The 22,281-nt window shown below is 41.6% G+C and overlaps 1 protein-coding gene across 8 annotated transcripts in view; it reads left to right on the top strand.

The window, feature by feature from the left end:
- Positions 1–22,281, top strand: part of LOC126248615 (protein phosphatase methylesterase 1) — a 102,284-nt gene that overhangs the window by 11,642 nt on the left and 68,361 nt on the right. For all 8 annotated transcript variants that reach the window (XR_007545513.1, XR_007545515.1, XR_007545514.1 and 5 more), the window contains exons 2-4: positions 18,934–19,120; positions 19,195–19,304; positions 19,659–19,904. Coding sequence is in view for 5 of the 8 variants with exons in the window: in XM_049949769.1 (XP_049805726.1) it covers positions 18,934–19,120; positions 19,195–19,304; positions 19,659–19,904 (543 nt within the window). In the remaining 3 variants the exon portion in view is untranslated. The remainder of the gene's footprint in view (positions 1–18,933; positions 19,121–19,194; positions 19,305–19,658; positions 19,905–22,281) is intronic.

Raw genomic sequence — 22,281 nt, 5'->3', positions numbered from 1 at the left:
TTCATCCTGCGCGTCCATTGGGGTCTGAGGGATAATCGGGTTGCCAATGGTGCCTGCCACTGGTGCCTTCATCTTGGCCTTCGAGGGTGACACATTAACCAAGAAGGTCAAGGTGATGGTCTGTCACTGTCATTTCGAGCCATATATCCCTCCCCAAATGTGGTACTTTAAGTGCTGGAAGTTTGGCCAAATGTCTTCCCGCTGTACTTCCAGTATCACATGTCGAGATTGTGGACATTCATCCCATCCCAATACTCCATGTGCCCCACTTCTCATCTTTCTCAACTGTGGAGAGCACCATTCACCTTGCTCGCCAGACTGCAGGATTTTACAGAAAGAGAAGAAAATCATGGAATATACGACCCTGGACTGACTGACCTACACTGAGGCCAAGAGGAATTTTGAGCGCCTACATCCTGTGACTGTGACCTCCTCTTATACCGCTACTACAGGAACAGTTGTAGCCCCATCAGTTCCGTGAGTTCCAGTCAGCTCTCAGAGCTGGAAGACTACACCTGCCTCCTTGATGGTAGGGCCACTTCCCTTCCTGTTGCTCCCATACCATATACCTCAGGAGCAGTGTCCCCCCCAACCATTGGGGACACCAGTCCCCACTTCTCAGCTGGAGAAGCGTAAGTCTTCTTCGGCTCCTCTTGCTAGGAAGTTGTCCCTTGTATCACTCCCTCCCCAGGTTTCTGATAGTGGGAAAGATGACTACTGCCAGTGGCTGAAGTGCTCAAAAGCAGCTGGTCGTATGGCTTCACGATCATCCTCAGTCCAAGAGACTGAATCAGTGAAGCCCTCCCAGCCAGATAAAACCAAGGATCAACAAGAGAAATCCAGAAAGAAGACGTCCAAGACCAAGGGAATTGCAGTGGCACCCACACCACCGCTGCCTACAAGCTCTGGCGTCCACTGAGGACCTAGATATCGCCAGACCCTCAGACACAATGGGTATAGCCTGCTCAGGAAATAAGTCAGTGGCAGCAGGTGACCCTGAGGTTTAGACTGTATCATTGAGTGTTTCATGCCTTCCCAGTCTCATGATCACGTCATCCTCTAGTGGAACTGCAGTGGTTTTTTCCACCACCTGGCTGAGCTACAGCAATTGTTAAAATTTACACCTGCTTTCTGCATTGACCTCCAGGAAACCTGGTTCCCGGCAATGTGGACCCCTGCCCTACGCGGCTACAGGGGATATTGCAAGAACCATAGCGAATATAATAGTGTCAGGTGGAGTTTGCATTTATATCCTGAACTCGGTATGTAGTGAACCTGTGCACCTTCAAACTCCTCTAGCAGCTGTGGCTGTCAGGATACGGCCGACGCAGGAAGTAACTGTCTGCAACATATATCTCCCTCCAGATATTGCGGTATCCTTGAACGTATTGGCTGCATTGATTGATCAACTCCCTGAACCTTTCCTACTTTTGGGATGTTGTAATGCGCATAACCCCTTGTGGGGTGTCACCATGCTTACTGGCCAAGGCAGAGATGTCGAAACTTTACTGTCTCAGTTCGACTTCTGTCTCTTAAGTACTGGGGCTGCCACACATTTCAGTGTGGCTCATGGTAGTTACTCTGCCATTGATTTATCAGTTTGCAGCCCAGGACTTCTCCCATGTATCCACTGGAGAGCACATGACTACCGTATTTACTCGAATCTAAGCCGCACTCGAATCTAAGCCGCACCTGAAAAATGATACTCGAAATCAAGGAAAAAAAATTTTCCCGAATCTAAGCCGCACCTGAAATTTGAGACTCGAAATTCAAGGGGAGAGAAAAGTTTTAGGTCGCACCTCCAAATCGAAATAAAGTTTGTCTAATTGTAATATGAGACACAATTTAGGTCGAATGAATGACGATACAGCTGCAGTAGTTTGGTTCGAGTCGTAAGCTTAGCAGTTACGGTTTACCTGGTAGCCATTGCTACGCGTCACGCGCTCCGTCCGTATTTATACGGATATCCTTCCTTTTTCACGTGCTTCGTCTGGTTTGAATTGATTGCTTATTTTTCTTTGATCTGATAAGTGCCGTTCTCTTTGTTATAGGTGTTTACGTCACTCTAAGCTGAAAATGCATTACTGTACTGTCATGCATTGTTTGTCGCATTCTGATAGGTGCGTGTTTACGGCCTGTCGCCGCTCGCGGCGTGGCTTGCTTTTGTGCGCGCTACCGCCGCTTACAAATAAAAAATAGAGAGGAATCGTTTCATTAGCGAAACATTTGTTGTTACTTACACTACAGCTTTCTTTGATAATGATCAACAAGAACCAAATAATAGACTGCGTATGATAGATGATGTTCTGAACGAGAGTTTAGCGAAAATTTTTCTCCGTTTGAAAATCTTTGCAGGTGCCTCTTTAGTTCATTAGATTCTGCACAGAAATTAGAGTCATCTTAGATTTAAAAATCTAGTCAGTTGCCGTGCTTCATTTCTGACTGTATCACTATCAGGCATAAGAATAATACGAATATAAACATGACATGATATGTATATTCTTCCGCGTTTGCTGTTGTCTCACTCTAGTTTCGTAGTTTATTAGGCAGACAGGATTTAAATGAGATAGTAGCAAACACGAAACAATACATGGCAAAATGTTTATATTCGTATTAATCTTATGGCGAAGAGAATACTACATGTGATTCACAATACATAAAAGCTCCTATTAGCAACCATCTCTTCTCACAGGTAGGAAAAAAATTCAGAACGTAGAGTTGGCCATATTGATAAACATCCCAAACAGTCTTGCCAGTCGGATTTTCGTAGTACATTGAAATGCTGCTACATTCGAAGATCAACAATACAGAATTTGTATTTACTTCGTTGGATAATGTACCAAAATTCAGTGGTCGAAACTCTGGGCGGAGGAAAAAGGCTCGTCTTCCACTTTTTAAATTTATTTACTGACGCAGAGATTTTGGTGCCAGTATTTATCTTTGTGCCTACAAAGCATGCCTGTGTGGCGCTACATATATTCGACGACAGAAGTTAGTTGTGGCGGCACCCACCAACATTTTTCAGAACTCCCGCTTGCTTTGCACTCGATTCTAAGCTGCAGGCGGTTTTTTGGATTACAAAAACCGGAAAAAAATTGCGGCTTAGATTCGAATAAATACGGTACCTGTGTGGTAGTGACCGCTTCCCCATCTTCCTGTCACTCCCTCGGCATCATGCCAGTAGACGCCTACCCATATGTGCTTTAAACAAGGCAGACTGGGTAGCCTTCACCTCTGCTGACACTGTTGAATTGCTCCCACATGGTGCCATTGATGTTGTATTTCAACAGATAACTACAACAATAGTTTCTGCAGCAGCAAATGCGATCCCTCATTCTATAAGGTGCCCCCGGAGAAAGACAGTCCCTTGGTGGTCGCTGGAAGTCGCTGCGGCAATTAAGAAGCGTCGGCGAGCTCTACAGGGGCATAACCGGCACCCTTCCTTAGAGCACCCAATAGCCTTCAAACAGCTCCATGCCCTCATTCGCCAGCTTATAAAATGGTGAAAACAAGAGTGATGTGAGAGGTACTTGTCAACCATTGGGTGCCATACATCACCTTCCCAAGTATGGACGAAGATCTGACATCTTTTTGGGTACCAGACCCCTACAGGTGTCCCTGGCGTTAACATCAATGGCGTGCTCTCTGACGCAAACGCGATGGCCGAGCACTTTACTGAGCACAATACTCGAGGCTCTGCATCAGAGAACTACCCCCCAGCCTTTCGCACCCTCAAACGGCAGATGGGAAGGAAAATCCTCATTTTCATTACACGCCACAGTGAACCCTATAACGCTACATTTACGGAGTGGGAGCTCCTCATCACCTTTGCACATTGCCCCGACATGGCTACTGGGCCTGATTGGATCCACAGTCAGATGATTAACCATCTCTCACCTGCCTGTGAGCGATATCTCCTCGTCACCTTCAACCATATCTGGTGAGATGGTATCTCTCCATCTCAATGGCTGGAGAGCACCATCATTCTGGTGCTAAGACCTGGTAAAAATCCGCTTGATTTGAATAGCTATCAGCCCATCAGCCTCAACAACATTCTCTGTAAGCTGCTAGAATGTACGGTGTACCAGCAGTTGGGTATGTGGCCTACTGGCTCCATGTCAGGACGGCTTCCGCCAGGCTCGCTCTACCACTGATAATCTCGTGTCCCTCGAGGCTAATTTTAGTGCATTTTCTTTGGTCCTCTGTGTCCTCCGCCCTAGGGCTTTTAGGGTGGAGGTTTTAATGTGTTGCAGTGGCTGGGTTCTCCTTTTCATGCTCATTGTCAGCCAGCCATGTTAATCTGCTTTCTTGTTTTTAATCTCTTCTCCCTGTTTCTTCCATCTCTCTTTGGTTTTCTTGTCTTGTTTTGTCCAGTGTAGTGTTTGTCGTCCTTCTGTCATTCTTATGGTTCTCCCTTTCTCCTGTTATTGTGCTGTACGTCTTCTTTCTTTTCTTCTTTCCCTTGGATTATTGTTCTACTTTGGAACAAGGGACCGATGACCTTGCAGTATGATCCTTTTTTCCCCCCCCTTTAAAACCAACCAACCAACCTCTCTCACTCCGTCGCCTTTGCGACCACATTCGTCTGGACTTTGGTGGTCCCTTTCTGGGATCTATGTGGCTCATTGTCGTGCATGCTTATTCCAGCTATCCACATGGGGTGAGCATGGTATGCACCACTACCACCACATCACTCAATACACTTAAACCAGATTTTTGCCATCAAAGGGCTTCCCCGCATCCTCATGTCAGTGCCCTTTGAACAGTTCTGCAAAGCCATTGGCATCAAACACCTGTTCAGCCCAAATTTTCACTCATCCTTCAATGACGCAGTAGCTAGATGGTGCAAACATTGAAACAACAAATTTTGAAAGCTGTGAGAGCATCCATTAGTGCAGGAGCACTTAGGGTTCTTGAGCACCTACATGACAACTGCTGTCCATGACCGCAGCCCGGCAGGTCTCCTCCATGGGTGTCCGCTGCGTGTTCTACTCCACCTTCCTTCACCACAGCCCTCTGAATGCCAGATCCAACGTGCTAGACGATACCCCCAGGTTCAGTGGTATGGCACACTCATACGGAGCAAAACTTTCATGGATGCCTGCTACAGTGGTGGCCACTTGATACTCTGAGGGCTTTGGAACATTGGCCCACTGCCTATTGACTGCCCCATCACTGAGTAACTTGGGAGTTGTAGTGCCTGCTTTTACAAATTCCTCAACCAAATGGGTACAGTAGGAGCTGCAGGACACTGTCAGTGGTTCCAATGGACATGGATATGGATCTCACTGCAGTCTCCTACACAGCCATTTGCCAGCCCATTGTGCAAAGTCCCTTGTTCTTTCTCCCAGCTGGTGAGCTTCTCCACCAACAGTGCTCCTTGTGAAACATCATCCTGGGTGCTTTAGGTCCTATGTGCCCATTTTGGAGTAGAGGGGGGTGGAGGGGGGGGGGGCAGAATCTGGTATCCCGGCCTGATGATTTTGAAAGCCCGCCAGAACACATGGGCCTAGACGACAGCCTCTATGTGGCACACCTAAAATTTGCAAGTACTGCTGTCGCCACCTCAGTGCTATGTGTGGGGCACTCCACACATGCAAGCCTATTGACACTTGCGGCTGCACTATAAAGCTAGCAGCGCAGGAGCCTGAACCTCAGTCATGTTCAGACTGTGCTGTAGTATTGTTCAGTGTATTCACTGTTGTTTGGTTCCTGATATTGCCATGTCTGGGCTCTATATTTGGTTCACTCTCTGGACTTGTCATTCTGCCACTTTCTGGACTTGTCATTCTGAAATGTTGTCTTCATTGTCCATCCATTGCTGTTGTTAGCTTTCCGTGCTATTTGGCGTCTCACCATTGATGCCCTCGGATGGTCAGCCAGTGTCTCCTGGCCGTGTCCAATGCTTGTATATTGTCTCATGTGTTATTGGCGTAGTTTCTTTATGAGGAACAGTATAAAATATCATTGAACACCATTTTTCACATAACTGAATGAGTGAATACTATATAGGCCTACTACCCACCACATGTTGATGCCTGATAATTCTTTGGACTCTTGTTTGACCTTTCCTCTGCATTCTATTTGCTAATTATGGAAAAAAAAAGTTGATCTGCTTACAGCCTGAGTTCTCTTACTTTATCCATATGATACATTTGTGAAATATGATTGGGGTTATAGAATCGTATTGCAGTTTGTCTTAAGTAAGTAGACTGCTGGCCATTAATATTGCAACTCCTCGAAAGGTAGTGAAAAACAACATTTTATTTATGTATGCAGTACAGTAGGAAGATACATAGTTTAAATTTGTAGGTGATGTGGGGCTTTACAGGGGAAATTAAGTACACAGAACTGTCACCTCAGGCAGAAAGAATGGCTCTAACCCAACTAGGCATAGAGTCGAGCTAGGCTTGGATGACAGAAATTGGTATGTCATTCGATGATGCTTCAACTGTGGCATAGAGTCCATCAGTCACAATGGCTGGTGAGTGGTGGCTGTGCTGGTCGGGGCAACAGTTGAACACCCTGTGCATTGAGGTATGTCAGGACAGCCAGGGCAATGTATGGTCATGCATTATCCTGTTGAAAGCTAATGTCACAAGGCCCTCAAAACAGCTGCTGTCAAATAACTGCCTATATAAACCAGATGTGATGATGATATGTACCCAGTGGCACCCATACCATCACATCAGGTTCTGGTCTTGCATGAAGTTGACAAATGCAGTCTGGTCATGGTCATGTTTGCTGGTGTGGCTGTTTTCTGCAGCAAGTACATAAATATTCATTTTATAAATTAAAAATGCTATTTTATTGCTGCAATCTATATTTATTTGTGTTACAGGTGCATTTTGCCTTTGTATTAAGGCATCTTCCATGGATTTAATCTGGAATAATATAGTTTGTTTTTATACTACATTAAAGATTAGAAAACACCTCATGTCCTAATTTGTACATTACTACATTATTACTTATCATCATTTGCTTTTCTGGCCAAAATCAGCATGTTCTCATCTGGTCATAGGCTAGGCGTCACACTGTCACATCACTTAGAAAATGTAGACACATTTTCCACAAAATTTAGCTTATGAAATATGAAGACAAAACACAATGATTGTCATGTGAAAATGTGTCAATGCTTTATAAGTGAAATGAGTGTACAGCCTCTAACCAAAGACTAGATGAGAGGAAATGTAGATTTTGACTGGAAAAACGAATAATGTGAACCGTTTCCTCACCTGTAAATGTCGCATATAAAAACAAACCTGTATTTTTCACATATTAAGTCTACTGAATATGTAACACGCAAAACATGTCTGAAACATAAATATAGTTTGCACCAAGAAACTGGCAATTTCAATTTATAAAATAAACTGAAAATGTTCATTCTCCTTGGAGCCTCCACACACAGTTACATACATCGTGAAGTTGTATGCTGAACTGAGACTCATCTAAAAAAGCCATGGTGTCACTGATCTGTTAGTGCTTTTGTCGGAGGCATATTCATAGACATGCTTCCCTTTGTTGCTGCATCAAGGGAAGCCTCAACAATGGTCACCAGACTGACAGTTTGTGGAGCTCAAGACATCAGTGTACTGTCCATGTGAATAGTTTTCTTGCTGCAAAGAAGCCAATTTTATGACTCGAGGTGCACAATATGATATGTCTGTCTGATCCTGCACTGCTGACTAAACAACACATCTGTCCTCCCGGATGCTAATCACGTGGAACTCTATAGAGTCCTGCATGGCAATGAAAGTGGCGCTCCAGTGCTCCTGAATTACGTATTTGCATAATAGTTATGGGGTCTCAACCAGTGTGAGCAGCAATATTGCAGACCAATGAAGCGCAGGTCTCGATAGATCACAAACCTTCTGCTGTCGAATTCTAACTTGGTGGTAGATATTTATCCCTGTTACATGAAATACAACATGATTTTCTCACATACAACCAACATTCAAATATGATTTTCTGATTGAGAAATCCACTTCATAATTGTTCCTTATATACCGAATTTAGATGGTATTACTCTTATCTAATTTGTATTTTGCAAGTGCAGACATGTACTACATTTTGTGCCAATTTGACATTAGTAGCTTGCCGCATTTGTGCTGTTCCAATTTTAATGGAAAAAGTGTACTTCTCCAATATTGGATTCTTAAAAGAATCTCACTTTTCTAACAAATATTTATAAGTAAGATCTCAGAGCATTTGTAACATTACCAAAGACTCCAGTTACAAATCTAAAAATATGTATCTGAATTCCTTTGACCCCCTCTTTCCATCTGACATGTTGAAGATATATGTATAGATCACCACCAGAATTCAAATTGATTTGAATGCTAAAGAAAACTTGGGCTATATTAACTACAATGTTCTTGATATTTGTCTAACCGTGGTAAGTAGAATGGGGTTCCACAAGGGTCAGTCTTGTGTCCTTTGTTGTTCTTATTATATATTAATGACTTGCCATTCTATATTCATGAAGAGGCAAAGTTAGTTCTCTTTGCTGATGATACAAGTATAGTAATCACACCTGACAAACAAGAATTAACTGATGAAATTGTCAATACTGTCTTTCAGAAAATTACTAAGTGGTTCCTTGTAAACGGACTCTCACTGTATTTTGATAAGACACAGTACATACAGTTCCGTACAGTGAATGGTATGACGCCATTAATAAATATAGACCTTAATCAGAAGCATATAGCTAAGGTAGAATATTGCAAATTTTTAGGTGTGTCCATTGATGAGAGATTAAATTGGAAGAAACACATTGATGATCTGCTGAAACGTTTGAGTTCAGCTACTTATGCAATAAGGGTCATTGCAAATTTTGGTGATAAACATCTTAGTAAATTAGCTTACTACGCCTATTTTCACTCATTGCTTTCATATGGCATCATATTTTGGGGTAATTCATCACTGAGGAATAAAGTATTTATTGCACAAAAGCGTGTAATCAGAATAATAGCTGGAGTCCACCCAAGACCATCCTGCAGACATATATTTAAGGATCTAGGGATATTCACAGTAGCTTCTCAGTATATATACTCTCTTATGAAATTTGTTATTAACAACCAAACCCAATTCAAAAGTAATAGCAGTGTGCATAACTACAATACTAGGAGAAAGGATGATCTTCACTATTCAAGATTAAATCTAACTTTGCCACAGAAAGGGGTGAATTATACTGGCACTAAAGTCTTTTGTCACTTACCAAATAGTATCAAAAGTCTGACAGATAACCAACAAGTATTTAAGAAGAAATTAAAAGAATTTCTGAATGACAACTCCTTCTACTCCATAGAGGAATTTTTAGATATAAATTAAGAAAAAAAAACAAAAAATATTAAAAAATAAAATAAAAAAATAAAAAATAAAGAAAAACAAAAAACACAATAAAATAAAGTTGTTATATTAACTTAAGTATGTTGTTAAATTAACCTAATTATGTCATGTATTGGAAAATTCGACTCGTTCCACATCATTACGAAATATCGTATTCATGATCCATGGAACTAGTATTAATCTAATCTAATCTAATCTAATCTGTCAGTTATTGTTGTCATTGAGTTTGCAAAATTCCATTAATCAAATTCTGTCCTTAATTGTGGGTAATCCGTTGAATTCTTATTTTGCAGTTAAGAATATGATGCATACATTCAGTGGGGTTGACCAATAATGTGAATAATTCTCTCTCTCTTGTTCTTTATTGCATGTTGCTTGTCTCTTGGTACAGCAGAACTGTTCAAAATTTGCCTTATAACCTGAATCTTTTTAGAGTGCAGTTTCTTAGAAAGACTTCTTATTTACAGGGTCATTTCAGCTTTTTTTTTTTTTAAAAAAAAAAAACGGGGGGGGGGGGGGTCACATTTTAATTCCTGATTGACATGATGTTGCAGTTTCAGGGTAATTGTTCAGCAGTAGCAAGATTTATGTTCTGGGAGGAATATCCCCATGGCAACCTCAGAAAATTTGCTTCAAAATCTGTATTTTGTTCTCATAAATTCGTCTGCTTTCATATATATGTATACATAAAATGCTTGATATATTATGTTCCATAATCTCATGGCACGTTAACTGATGTCAGTGGTGTTCATCCACTCTCCTGTTATCTCCCTCCTACTGTTGTAGGTAGTATCACTACTAACTTCATATCATCAAATATTTTTGCTGGATATTTTACTAAAAAATCATCAAATTATGCACAAGCAAGACTAAAAACTTTCTAGTTTGTCAGGTTCAGTTAGGTTAGTGACATCTGACATTAATAAGTGGAAGACCAGTCCAGTTGAGATAATTTGCAAAGTTGCTGGAATTAAAAAAGCCTCAATGCAGTATGAATGTACATTTCCGGAAAAACTGGTATATGCACTGGAACAGGTGAGTTGTCAGTTGCAACTAGTAGAGAATTTCTCACTGACATCATTTTTTATAACTATTAGGTATCGATATGGATGGTACACAGTTCTTAAAAAAAGTGGCTCACTTTATATGGAACCTTACATTTAATAATTGATACCTGGTTGTTTCCAGTGAAATGTGGGGGAGATATGTTAAACACTTTCTGTATTAGGAGCAATTGCCCAAATACAAAACATAAGAGGGGGGGGGGGGGGGTTGGGTAAAGCCTTATGGTAACACTCAGCTAGGATATTAATGCAGATGTGATATTTGGACTATTACTCCTGCACAAGAAAAATACTATATTTGATTTGTAAGCAGAACAGGGGAAGTGTGACTATGAAATCTTTTACAACAGATTTATTGTTGTAAATGTTCTCAGTGTACTTATCGCATTAAATTTCAACGAAAAAAATTAGCTTTTGGCAGTATTCGCCATTATGACAAACTGCCTATTGGCTTCTGTCTCGGGTTCTTCGGCCGACGTTCATCTAATGATTTTTCTGACGTTTCGCCAGCACGAGTGGCTGGCATTGTCAAAGCTTCACCCTCCATTGCCGGTGGTGAACTGGAGCCGAGCTCGCGGGCGCAGGCTATATGTACCTGGCGCGCCAACGTCCGAGGGCTTCTCCGCGGTCATTTCCGGTGCGGTTCTCCTCTTGCTACCTGCGACGGTCGTTCGCTGCAGTACGGGAAGCCAGGATCCGTTGACCTTAAGGCTTTCCTCTTTCTTGTTCAAACTGTTCGCGTGTTTTTGTATTTCTACAGCTTCTCTGAACAAGCGCGTGTGATAGTGCTTCTCTACAGCCAGAACTTCCGTGTCGGCGAATTTTATTACATGGTCGGTCTCATTCAGTGCGTGCTCTGCCACGGCCGATTTCTCCACCTGCCCCAACCTGCAATGTCGCTTATGCTCTTTGATCCTGGTGTTAATGGATCGTCCAGTCATTCCGACATAAACTTTTCCGCATGTGCATGGTATGCGGTATATTCCCGACATTGCAAGTGGGTCTCTTTTCTCCTTCGCCGATCTAAGACACTCTTTGATCTTCCTTGTCGGTTTGAAAATCGTCTTTACGCCATGTTTGCGCAATATACGGCCGATTCTGTCCGTCACTCTGGGAATGTATGGCAGAAAGGCCGTACCCGACAATTCTTTTTCCGGTTCCTTACTTCGCCGAGGGTTGGGCTCTGTTACACTTCTAATATAATTTGTGGAGTAACCATTGCTCCTCAGGACAGTTTCCAGGTGTTGCATTTCTCGTTTGAGGTGTTGCGGCTCACATATTCGTCCTGCTCTCGTTACGAGCGTACTAACCATGCCTCTTTTCTGGCTCGGGTGGTGGTTTGACAGTTTGTGCAGGTATCGGTCCGTGTGAGTCGGTTTTCGATACACGCTGTGTCCCAGATCTTCGCCGTCCCTTGTGACCAGAACATCTAGAAATGGCAGTTTCTTGTCCTTTTCTACTTCCATGGTAAATGTTATGTTGGCATGGAGGCTGTTCAAGTCTCTTAGGAAGTCACTGAGCTGTTCTTCACCATGGCTCCACACCACGAAAGTATCATCGACGTACCTGTACCACACCTTAGGTTTGCAAGTCGCCGAGTCCAGTGCCTGTGCTTCGAATTGTTCCATGAAGAAGTTGGCCACCACTGGACTGAGAGGACTACCCATGGCGACGCCTTCCAGCTGTTCGTAGAAATCGCCATTCCACGTGAAATAGCTCGTGGTGAGACATGCATGGAAGAGCTTTCTGATGTCTAGCGGAAAAATGGAACCGATGTGCTCCAGAGCGTCACTGAGTGGCACTTTCGTAAATAACGAAACAACATCAAAGCTGACCAGGATGTCGTTTGGTGCAAGTTTCAGTTTCTTCAGCTTCTCAATGAAATGTCCTGAGTCCTTAATGTATGTGTCGGTCTTCCCCACGTGTGGCTGGAGCAGAGAGGCCAAGTGTTTTGCCAGTTTATATGTCGGTGATCCAGGAGCGCTAACGATCGGTCTCAGTGGAACGTTGTTCTTATGGATCTTGGGTAATCCATACAGCCGAGGTGGTAGGGCTTCTGTGTTGCGCAGATGTTCTGGTCACAAGGGACGGCGAAGATCTGGGACACAGCGTGTATCGAAAACCGACTCACACGGACCGATACCTGCACAAACTGTCAAACCACCACCCGAGCCAGAAAAGAGGCATGGTTAGTACGCTCGTAACGAGAGCAGGACGAATATGTGAGCCGCAACACCTCAAACGAGAAATGCAACACCTGGAAACTGTCCTGAGGAGCAATGGTTACTCCACAAATTATATTAGAAGTGTAACAGAGCCCAACCCTCGGCGAAGTAAGGAACCGGAAAAAGAATTGTCGGGTACGGCCTTTCTGCCATACATTCCCAGAGTGACGGACAGAATCGGCCGTATATTGCGCAAACATGGCGTAAAGACGATTTTCAAACCGACAAGGAAGATCAAAGAGTGTCTTAGATCGGCGAAGGAGAAAAGAGACCCACTTGCAATGTCGGGAATATACCGCATACCATGCACATGCGGAAAAGTTTATGTCGGAATGACTGGACGATCCATTAACACCAGGATCAAAGAGCATAAGCGACATTGCAGGTTGGGGCAGGTGGAGAAATCGGCCGTGGCAGAGCACGCACTGAATGAGACCGACCATGTAATAAAATTCGCCGACACGGAAGTTCTGGCTGTAGAGAAGCACTATCACACGCGCTTGTTCAGAGAAGCTGTAGAAATACAAAAACACGCGAACAGTTTGAACAAGAAAGAGGAAAGCCTTAAGGTCAACGGATCCTGGCTTCCCGTACTGCAGCGAACGACCGTCGCAGGTAGCAAGAGGAGAACCGCACCGGAAATGACCGCGGAGAAGCCCTCGGACGTTGGCGCGCCAGGTACATATAGCCTGCGCCCGCGAGCTCGGCTCCAGTTCACCACCGGCAATGGAGGGTGAAGCTTTGACAATGCCAGCCACTCGTGCTGGCGAAACGTCAGAAAAATCATTAGATGAACGTCGGCCGAAGAACCCGAGACAGAAGCCAATAGGCAGTTTGTCAACAAGTGGCCACGAAAGCCTCAACAATTTTGTATTCGCCATTATATTGGCAGGAAAGCACCTGACAGTTAAAGCAAAAGAATTACACAGATATAACTGATACTATGTAATACTGCCCACTGTGACCCGATGTTACATTAGAGCCAACAATTGAAACTTCACTGACATTGTCTTTATTTGCATCAAAGTATGTCGTTTTTACTCCTGTACCTCTAAGTATCATCCACAGCAGTCACCACTACATCAGTTAAATCTTTTTAATACCTTTATTTTTTTTTTTTGACAGTCAGTTGCATTCTTGGCACTGGCAGCAGTGGACATTGTGAAAAGCTTGAATTCTCATTTGGAATTAAAGTGACAAGTGCTCTGAGACCATTTAATACAGAAGAGGAATAAGTTTGTATGTTGGCTAATGTGGTTATACATCTAGTACTGCTTCATTTGACGCTTTTCTGAGAGACAATCTCCAATCGTTCCAAATTAGCAATGTACTAGCTTGAATTCAAAAAAATAGTAGCGACAGCAGTTGAGAGATACACATGCCAAATAAATTAACAAGCGGTGGAGCTGATACTCCTTTGTACACAAAAAGGGTCAAAACACTGTTGCAGAGACAACGAAAAAAACATGCCAAATTTAAACGAACGCGAAACCTCCCAAGATTGGCTATCTTTTACGGAAGCTTGAAATTTAGTGCGGACTTAATGTGAGTTGCTTATAATAGTTTCCACAACGAAAGTGTGTCTCGAATCCTGGCAGAAAATCTAAAGAGATTCTGGTCGTAATGTAAAGTATGCTAGCTGCAAGACACAATAAATGTCCTCTCTGCGTGATAGCAATGGAAATACTATTGATGACAGTGTTGCTAAAGCAGAGTTACTAAACACAGCTCCTAAGAAGACAACGTAAACATTCCAGAATTTGAATAAAGATCAGCTGCCAACATGAGTAACATAGAAGTAGATCTTCTCGGGGTAGTGAAGCAACTTAAATCACTTAATAAAAGGAAGTGTTCTGGCCTAGACTATATACCAATTAGATTCCTTTCAGAGTATGCTGATGCAATAGCTCCATGCTTATTGATCATGTACAACTGCTCACTCAACGAAAGATCTGTACCCAAAGATTGGAAAGTTGCACAGGTCATCCAATATTCAAGAAAGGCAGTAGGAGTAATCCACTGTCGTTAACGTCGATGTGCAGCAGGATTTTGGAACATATATTGTGTTCCAACATTTATGAATTACCTCAAAGAGAATGGTCTGTTGACACACAGTCAACACGGATCTAGAAATCATTGTTCTTGTGAAGCACAACTAGCTCTTTACTCACACGAAGTGTTGAGTGCTTTTGATTCTGTATTTCTAGACTCCAGAAGGCTTTTGACACTGTACCTCACAATCGGCTTGGAGTCAAGTTGTATACTTACAGTATATCTCTCTGTTATGTAACTGGATTCGTGATTTCCTGTCAGAAAGGTCACAGTTCATAGTAACTGACAGAAAGTCATCAAGTAAAACAGAAATGATTTCTGGTGTTCCCCTAAGTAGTGTTATAGGCCCTCTGCTAAACAATTTAGGGGACAATCTCAGCAGCCATCTTAGGTTGTTTGCAGATGATGCTATCATTTATAGTCTAGTAAAGTCATCAGAAGATCAAAACAAATTGCAAAGTGGTTTAGAATAGATACCTACGTATGTTACAAAAATTAGCAATTAACCCTAAATAATGAAAAGTTTTAGGTCATCCACATGACTGCTAGAACGAATTTGTTACACTTTGGTTACACGATAAATCAGTCAAATGTAAAGGTCGTAAATTCAGAATTATAATTAAGAACAACTTAAATTGGAATTAACACATAGAAAATGTTGTGGGGAAAGGTGAACCAAAGACTGCGTTGTTTTTTACTGCAGAGCTTTATGCTGTTCTCCAGGCTGTCCAATACATCCGTCACCGTAAGGGGATACATTATATTATATGCTCGGATGCGCTCGGCTCTCTTCTCAACCTCCAAGCTCTTTATCCCATTCATCCTCTGGTCCACCGGTTTCAGGACTGCCTCCACATGCTCCACTTGGGAGGCATCTCTGTGGCATTGCTCTGGCTTCCAGGGCATGTTGGTATCTGTGGAAACAAGGCAGCTGATATAGCAGCAAAGGCTGCAGTCTCTCTCCCTTGGCCCGCTGTTTGCATGGTTCCCTTTGCCGATCTACAGAGTGTTTTATGTCATCGTGTTGCTCATTTATGGTACACACATTTGTCTGCACTTCCCAATAATAAATTACAGGCCGTCAAACCTCTTCCCGGTCCTTGATAGGGCACTGTCTTTTTAGCCATCAACATCCTTTAAGTGGCAGTTCTCCCCCGCTTTGTCCCCACTGCTCTCAACCATGGACGGTGAGACACCTTTTACTTCACTGCCCCTATTTTAATCCGCTACATGCCCATTTACAGCTGTCACCTGACATATTCACTTTTAGCAGATGACACCCGCTCAGCCGATCACATCCTTGAGTTTATCAGTGTCCGTGAGATGACATCGGTCATTTGAAGCTCTTTTTCGGGGAAACCACCCCACCTTCAATAGCAATTTTCTAAGATTTCCTTCAGTTTTGTTACCCTCCTCCTTGAGTTTTGCTCCCATCGCTGCTCATTTGAAATTCATCTTTTTACCCCTTGCTAAGCCACAGAATGGAGACTTATGACCATAGCAATTTTACACCCTAAAGCCATAACAAAAAGGTTGTGTTTTGTTGGCAGAACACTTAGAAGATGCAACTGATGTAGTAATGAGACCACCTGCACTACACTTGTCTGTCCACTGTCGGAATACTGTTGTGCGGTGTGGGATTCTTACCAGATAGGATTAAGAGTACATTGAGAAAGTTCAGAGTAGAGCAACACATTTCGTGTTATCGAGAAATAGGGGCGAGTGTGTCATTGACATGATACAGGAATTGGAGTGGACATCATTAAAACAAAGGCATTTTTTGTTGCGGCGTAATCTTCTCATGAAATTTCAGTCACCAACTTTCCCCTCTGAATGTGAAAATATTTTGTTGATGCTGATCTACAGAGGAAGAAATGATCATAATAATAAAATAAGGGAAATCGGAGATCACACAGAAAGATGCAGGTGTTCATTTTTTCCAGACACTGTTAGAGACCAGAATTATACAGAATTATTTGGTAGAGGGTTCATTGAAGCCACTGCCAGATGCTTAAATGTGTTTTGCAGAGAATCTGTGTAAATGTAGGTATTATATCTGTAAGACTGTTGGTGAAGAGAGAGGGCATATGGTGTAATTTGCTAGATTGTATGGTCATAACTGTCACTAAAATACTTTGAGAAGGTTGCAAGTTGTTCAAATGAAATGGATACAGCCATGTTTACTTGATCCAGTCTTCTTTACTTGAGGTATTGATGGTTTTCCCAAATCATTACAAGTATATTTGTGAAGGTTTCTAGTAAATAAGGCATTTTCCTCCTTAAATTCCTATTGATAATATTGGCAGAATGAAGTAAATTTGGACACACTATTTATTATTGTCATGGTGTTGTTTAATTTTGGAATTTCATGGTTCCTTTATTAATCTGTGTTTACTTTATTTTATTTATTTTTTATATACTTCTACCCAATTATGTTCAGTTTAATAAAATCAGTAAGCAAATACATAAAAAAATGGGCTGTGACAAGATTAGATGTCCAGTCCTAAATAGCAAGATTTTTTTGTATATCGGTTATACTCAGAAACATCCAATTGGCATTGAAAAATGCTTTAAGCATTATAATGTCACAAAACTGTGAATTACAGGAGCTGATGAGGTCGATCGATATAGTGTTACTGATAGTCATTTAATTCAAGAAAAAAATGTTTACTATTAAAAACTTCCAATTTTCTTGGTTTTTTTTTTTTGTCATTTCATGCTTCAGGTACTCTGTCTTTTTTAGTTTTCTCACATTTATGTTACCTTGTTCCACATTTTTGCACTGTGATAAGTTTCAAATTCTACTTGTATTCTAATTTGTATATTACTGTCACTGTACTAATGCATATATTGATCCATTGTCTTTGTTGATTCATTACTCTCTCCTTTTTTTCCATATTTCAATTCTCATGATGTTTACATATGCTGAAGACTGTACAAGGTCATAATTTCTGCTCACTGTTTCTCTAACACCTGAACATCACACACAAACTTTCCAGTGTTACCAATGTTTCATAGCAAAGTGTCCATTGACTTCTAGTGTTAAAGTAATGCGGTACACAAATGTAATCCATTATGTGAACTACTGGCAGACTAATGAGTCTTTCCCATCCATTTCTGTTTGAAAATATAGACACTCATTTGGCCCTGCATGTGTTGTATTGCTACATTCTCACCTTTCATTAGGCACTCTTCTTAGTCTTGTATACTTATATCCAGAAACAAACTTCCTTGATCGGTCCATCTTCAATCCATTCATCTGACTATGTATCACGCTAACCTCTTTCATTTTGATCATAGTTGTAATTGCGTCCTGCACTGTATGCTCTTCCCTTGATCCATTTATTTTCGTGTACCATATCTCTGAATAATTCTTGCCATAATTCTCTCAACTACCCACTGAGCAACCCTAAGTTTTTAAGATTGTTTTTGCATTAAAAGCCTGCCTCAGTGACATAAGGCAAAACTGGTAATTCACATTGATGGAGAGCTTTCATTTCAGGTACATCTGGATCTTCATTTTAAAAACACTTTAGTTTAGCAAAAGCACACCACACCTTTTTATGCCAATTTCGGTTTGTGTAAGTGTAATCATTGTCTTCAGTTACCCGTAGTACTGAAACTAATCCAGCTGGTTCTATGACTTCGTTGTATATTTGTACTGTTTTCTTTTTAATGTGTTGATTATGCATTTTTTCTTGTCTGTTTACATCAGCCTCTAATTCTTGTGTTATAACATTTTCTTGGGGATGGAATCTTGAATTTTTGTTGTTGTTCTCGCTCTCGCTCTCGCTTTCTCTCTCCCTCTCTTTACTTTTTTTACTTCATCTCATCTCCCTGTATCCTTGTGTGTTTCTTGCGCTCTTTCAATAAAAAGTGGTAGTGTTAAAGTTTACAGTTTTTATTAGGCTTTGTCTGCTGTTGACAATGTTGTTTGCTAGGAAAAGACAGTTAGCCAGGTATGAGAAGTTCACACTTAAAACAGGTGGAAAATGAAGTTTAAGGTTCTAGAGTATTCGGTTTCAGAATCTAATAGTTTTACCTGCGTGGTGCTGCCCTTGTCATTAGTGTTGTGTAGTATAATCATTCTACAATGCAGAGCTACATTTTGTTCTCACTCACAGCCCCTAGTGATTTTTGTCTCTTAGGATATACATTCTTTTCTTCTTTGAGACTGGGTCTACAGAACAAATGGCAACTGCTGGTAGCATTAAATAATTTAAACATGTGTTATTGTTTTACAGAAGGCGCCTTGCAGTGGGCAGTAAACGTGATTACGCTCCCACAAAATGGAATAAATATTTCAGTGAATATGAAGATGTGCATATTCGAGAAAACACATTTCGTGTGTATAAGCGAGGTGACAGTGGTCCTGCTTTGGTTTTATTACATGGTGGAGGATTCTCTGCACTTACTTGGGCAGTCTTTTCAGTAAGTAAATTCTCCAATCTACAACTGTTGCACAATTAATTTATATGATAGTGTCAAAGTCTCAATGTTCATAGGCATCGGTGACAAATTTGGTTGCGTGCCGAGTTCTGGCTATTGACCTGAGGGGCCATGGTGACAGTGAAACAACAGATGATGAGGACCTGTCTGCTAAGACAATGGCAAGGTAGGTTCATTAAACAAAAAGTTTTGTAGCTTTCTAAATCTTCCTCATGAAGTTAGCTAAAAAGAATTGCTAAATGAGAAAAATATTTTGTAAACAGTTTTGACATAGGATGATAGTAAGATTTTTACAGAGGAACAGTAGTAGCACTTTTCATTAAAGCTTGTACCCAGTTCTCACTTTTCTAATTTTCCAAAGAAATGAGTCGTCATAAATATTTGAAGTGCCATTCCAATTTCGACTATTACATCTACAGACAGTATTAAATTTGAATCTTGAGTAATGTCTTACAGTCACCAGCTATAATTTTCGTGAGCGATGATATTGTTTTTTGAGTGTTCTTATTTTATTTTTTAGTGATGTTGGAGATACTATAAGCATGCTGTATGGCACTGATGCTCCCCCAGTAATTTTGATTGGACACAGCATGGGTGGGGCAATTGCAGTTCATGTTGCTGCTGCTGATTTAATACCATCACTTTGTGGACTAGTGGTAATAGATGTTGTTGAAGGGACTGCTATGGATGCTCTTACAAGTATGCAGAGTTTCTTACGTAGCCGCCCCACTGGGTTCAAATCAATAGAACAAGCTGTCGAATACAGGTAAGTGCTCAAAACTTTCAGCTGGCAAAAATATGTATGCTATCTTCAATTAAGGGGCTTAGTAGTAAATAAAGAATATCAGTTAAATACTGTGTACAAGAGACATATCCTTCATTCTCAATTGTTGCGTATGTGGGTGTCTTATTAGCATCTAATTAATTTTGTTTTGAGTGTTTTTATGTTGCTGAAGAAGCCTAAAAATGTAATTAGCAACATATATTCTACTAAAATTGCCATATTTTACCTTTGAATTTAGCCATTCAAGTAATTTTACAAGGCATCACCGAACATTTTAATGGGAAATAGTTTTGCAAGTTATCAGATTCCTTCTGCCACGTGTATAAAATGAGAAACTTAATCCATGGTTAAACTGTTGTTGTCAACAATATTACTCTCTTATGGATCCATTTTGTTTGGTGTGTGCTCACTTCAGGGCACAATTAGTTTATATTGTCCTACTCAGTTTGATAAACAAATGACTTACTTTCTTATGAACGGTTGATTCTATTGACAAGGAACCCCTTGAGTGCTAGGTTGACGGCCAATGATGTTTTCAGCATATGGTGCGCCCTCCCCCCCCCCTCCCCCATGTTGTCTACCATGCAACCACAGTATTGGCTGCAAATGGCAACAGTAGTCGGCACTGGATATATCAAATGGTGAGCATAGCATGAGGCTTTCGAGCATAGTTGAACTGCTTAGTTGACTAGTAACTCACAACAGTGCTACAGTGCTAGTGGTGTTGATACAAAGCGGAGCAATAGCAACGATAATCAAAGCAAACATTGCATTATATGTACAACAACAGTTGCCAAATTTGACATTTGGTCAGAAAGGAACCCAAGGAATTTCACAAAGAGAGAAAGAAATGGCAGATGAAATATTAGCATTTCTGCAAGATGAGTCAGTGGAATGTGTGGTGCTGTATACACCTGATTGTGTGGACAATGTACATGAGGAGTACGATGATGATGATGATGATGATGATGATGCTTAACAAGTGAAAGTGATATTGAGACAGGTGTGGAGCCATATACATCTACATCTACATTTATACTCCGCAAGCCACCCAACGGTGTGTGGCAGAGGGCACTTTACGTGCCACTGTCATGACCTCCCTTTCCTGTTCCAGTTGCGTATGGTTCGCGGGAAGAACGACTGTCTGAAAGCCTCCGTGCGCGCTCTAATCTCTCTAATTTTACATTCGTGATCTCCTCGGGAGGTATAAGTAGGGGGAAGCAATATATTCGATACCTCATCCAGAAACGCACCCTCTCGAAACCTGGCGAGCAAGCTACACCGCGATGCAGAGCGCCTCTCTTGCAGAGTCTGCCACTTGAGTTTATTAAACATCTCCGTAGCGCTATCACGGTTACCAAATAACCCTGTGACGAAACGCGCCGCTCTTCTTTGGATCTTCTCTATCTCCTCCGTCAACCCGATCTGGTACAGATACCACACTGATGAGCAATACTCAGGTATAGGTCGAACGAGTGTTTTGTAAGCCACCTCCTTTGTTGATGGACTACATTTTCTAAGCACTCTCCCAATGAATCTCAACCTGGTACCCGCCTTACCAACAATTAATTTTATATGATCATTCCACTTCAAATCGTTCCGCACGCATACTCCCAGATATTTTACAGAAGTAACTGCTACCAGTGTTTGTTCCGCTATCATATAATCATACAATAAAGGATCCTTCTTTCTATGTATTCCCAATACATTACATTTGTCTATGTTAAGGGACAGTTGCCACTCCCTGCACCAAGTGCCTATCCGCTGCAGATCTTCTTGCATTTCGCTACAATTTTCTAATGCTTCAACTTCTCTGTATACTACAGCATCATCCGCGAAAAGCCGCATGGAACTTCCGACACTATCTACTAGGTCATTTACATATATTGTGAAAAGCAATGGTCCCATAACACTCCCCTGTGGCACGCCAGAGGTTACTTTAACGTCTGTAGACGCCTCTCCATTGATAACAACATGCTGTGTTCTGTTTGCTAAAAACTCTTCAATCCAGCCACACAGCTGGTCTGATATTCCGTAGGCTCTTACTTTGTTTATCAGGCGACAGTGCGGAACTGTATCGAATGCCTTCCGGAAGTCGAGAAAAATAGCATCTATCTGGGAGCCTGTATCTAATATTTTCTGGGTCTCATGAACAAATAACGCGAGTTGGGTCTCACACGATCGCTGTTTCCGGAATCCATGTTGATTCCTACATAGTAGATTCTGGGTTTCCAAAAACGACATGATACTCGAGCAAAAAACATGTTGTAAAATTCTACAACAGATCGACGTCAGAGATATAGGTCTATAGTTTTGCGCATCTGCTCGACGACCCTTCTTGAAGACTGGGACTACCTGT

This window comes from Schistocerca nitens, chromosome 3, assembly GCF_023898315.1.
Source record: "Schistocerca nitens isolate TAMUIC-IGC-003100 chromosome 3, iqSchNite1.1, whole genome shotgun sequence".
Classification (NCBI taxonomy): Eukaryota; Metazoa; Arthropoda; class Insecta; order Orthoptera; family Acrididae; genus Schistocerca; species Schistocerca nitens.
This window is presented reverse-complemented; position numbering and strand designations above follow the sequence as displayed.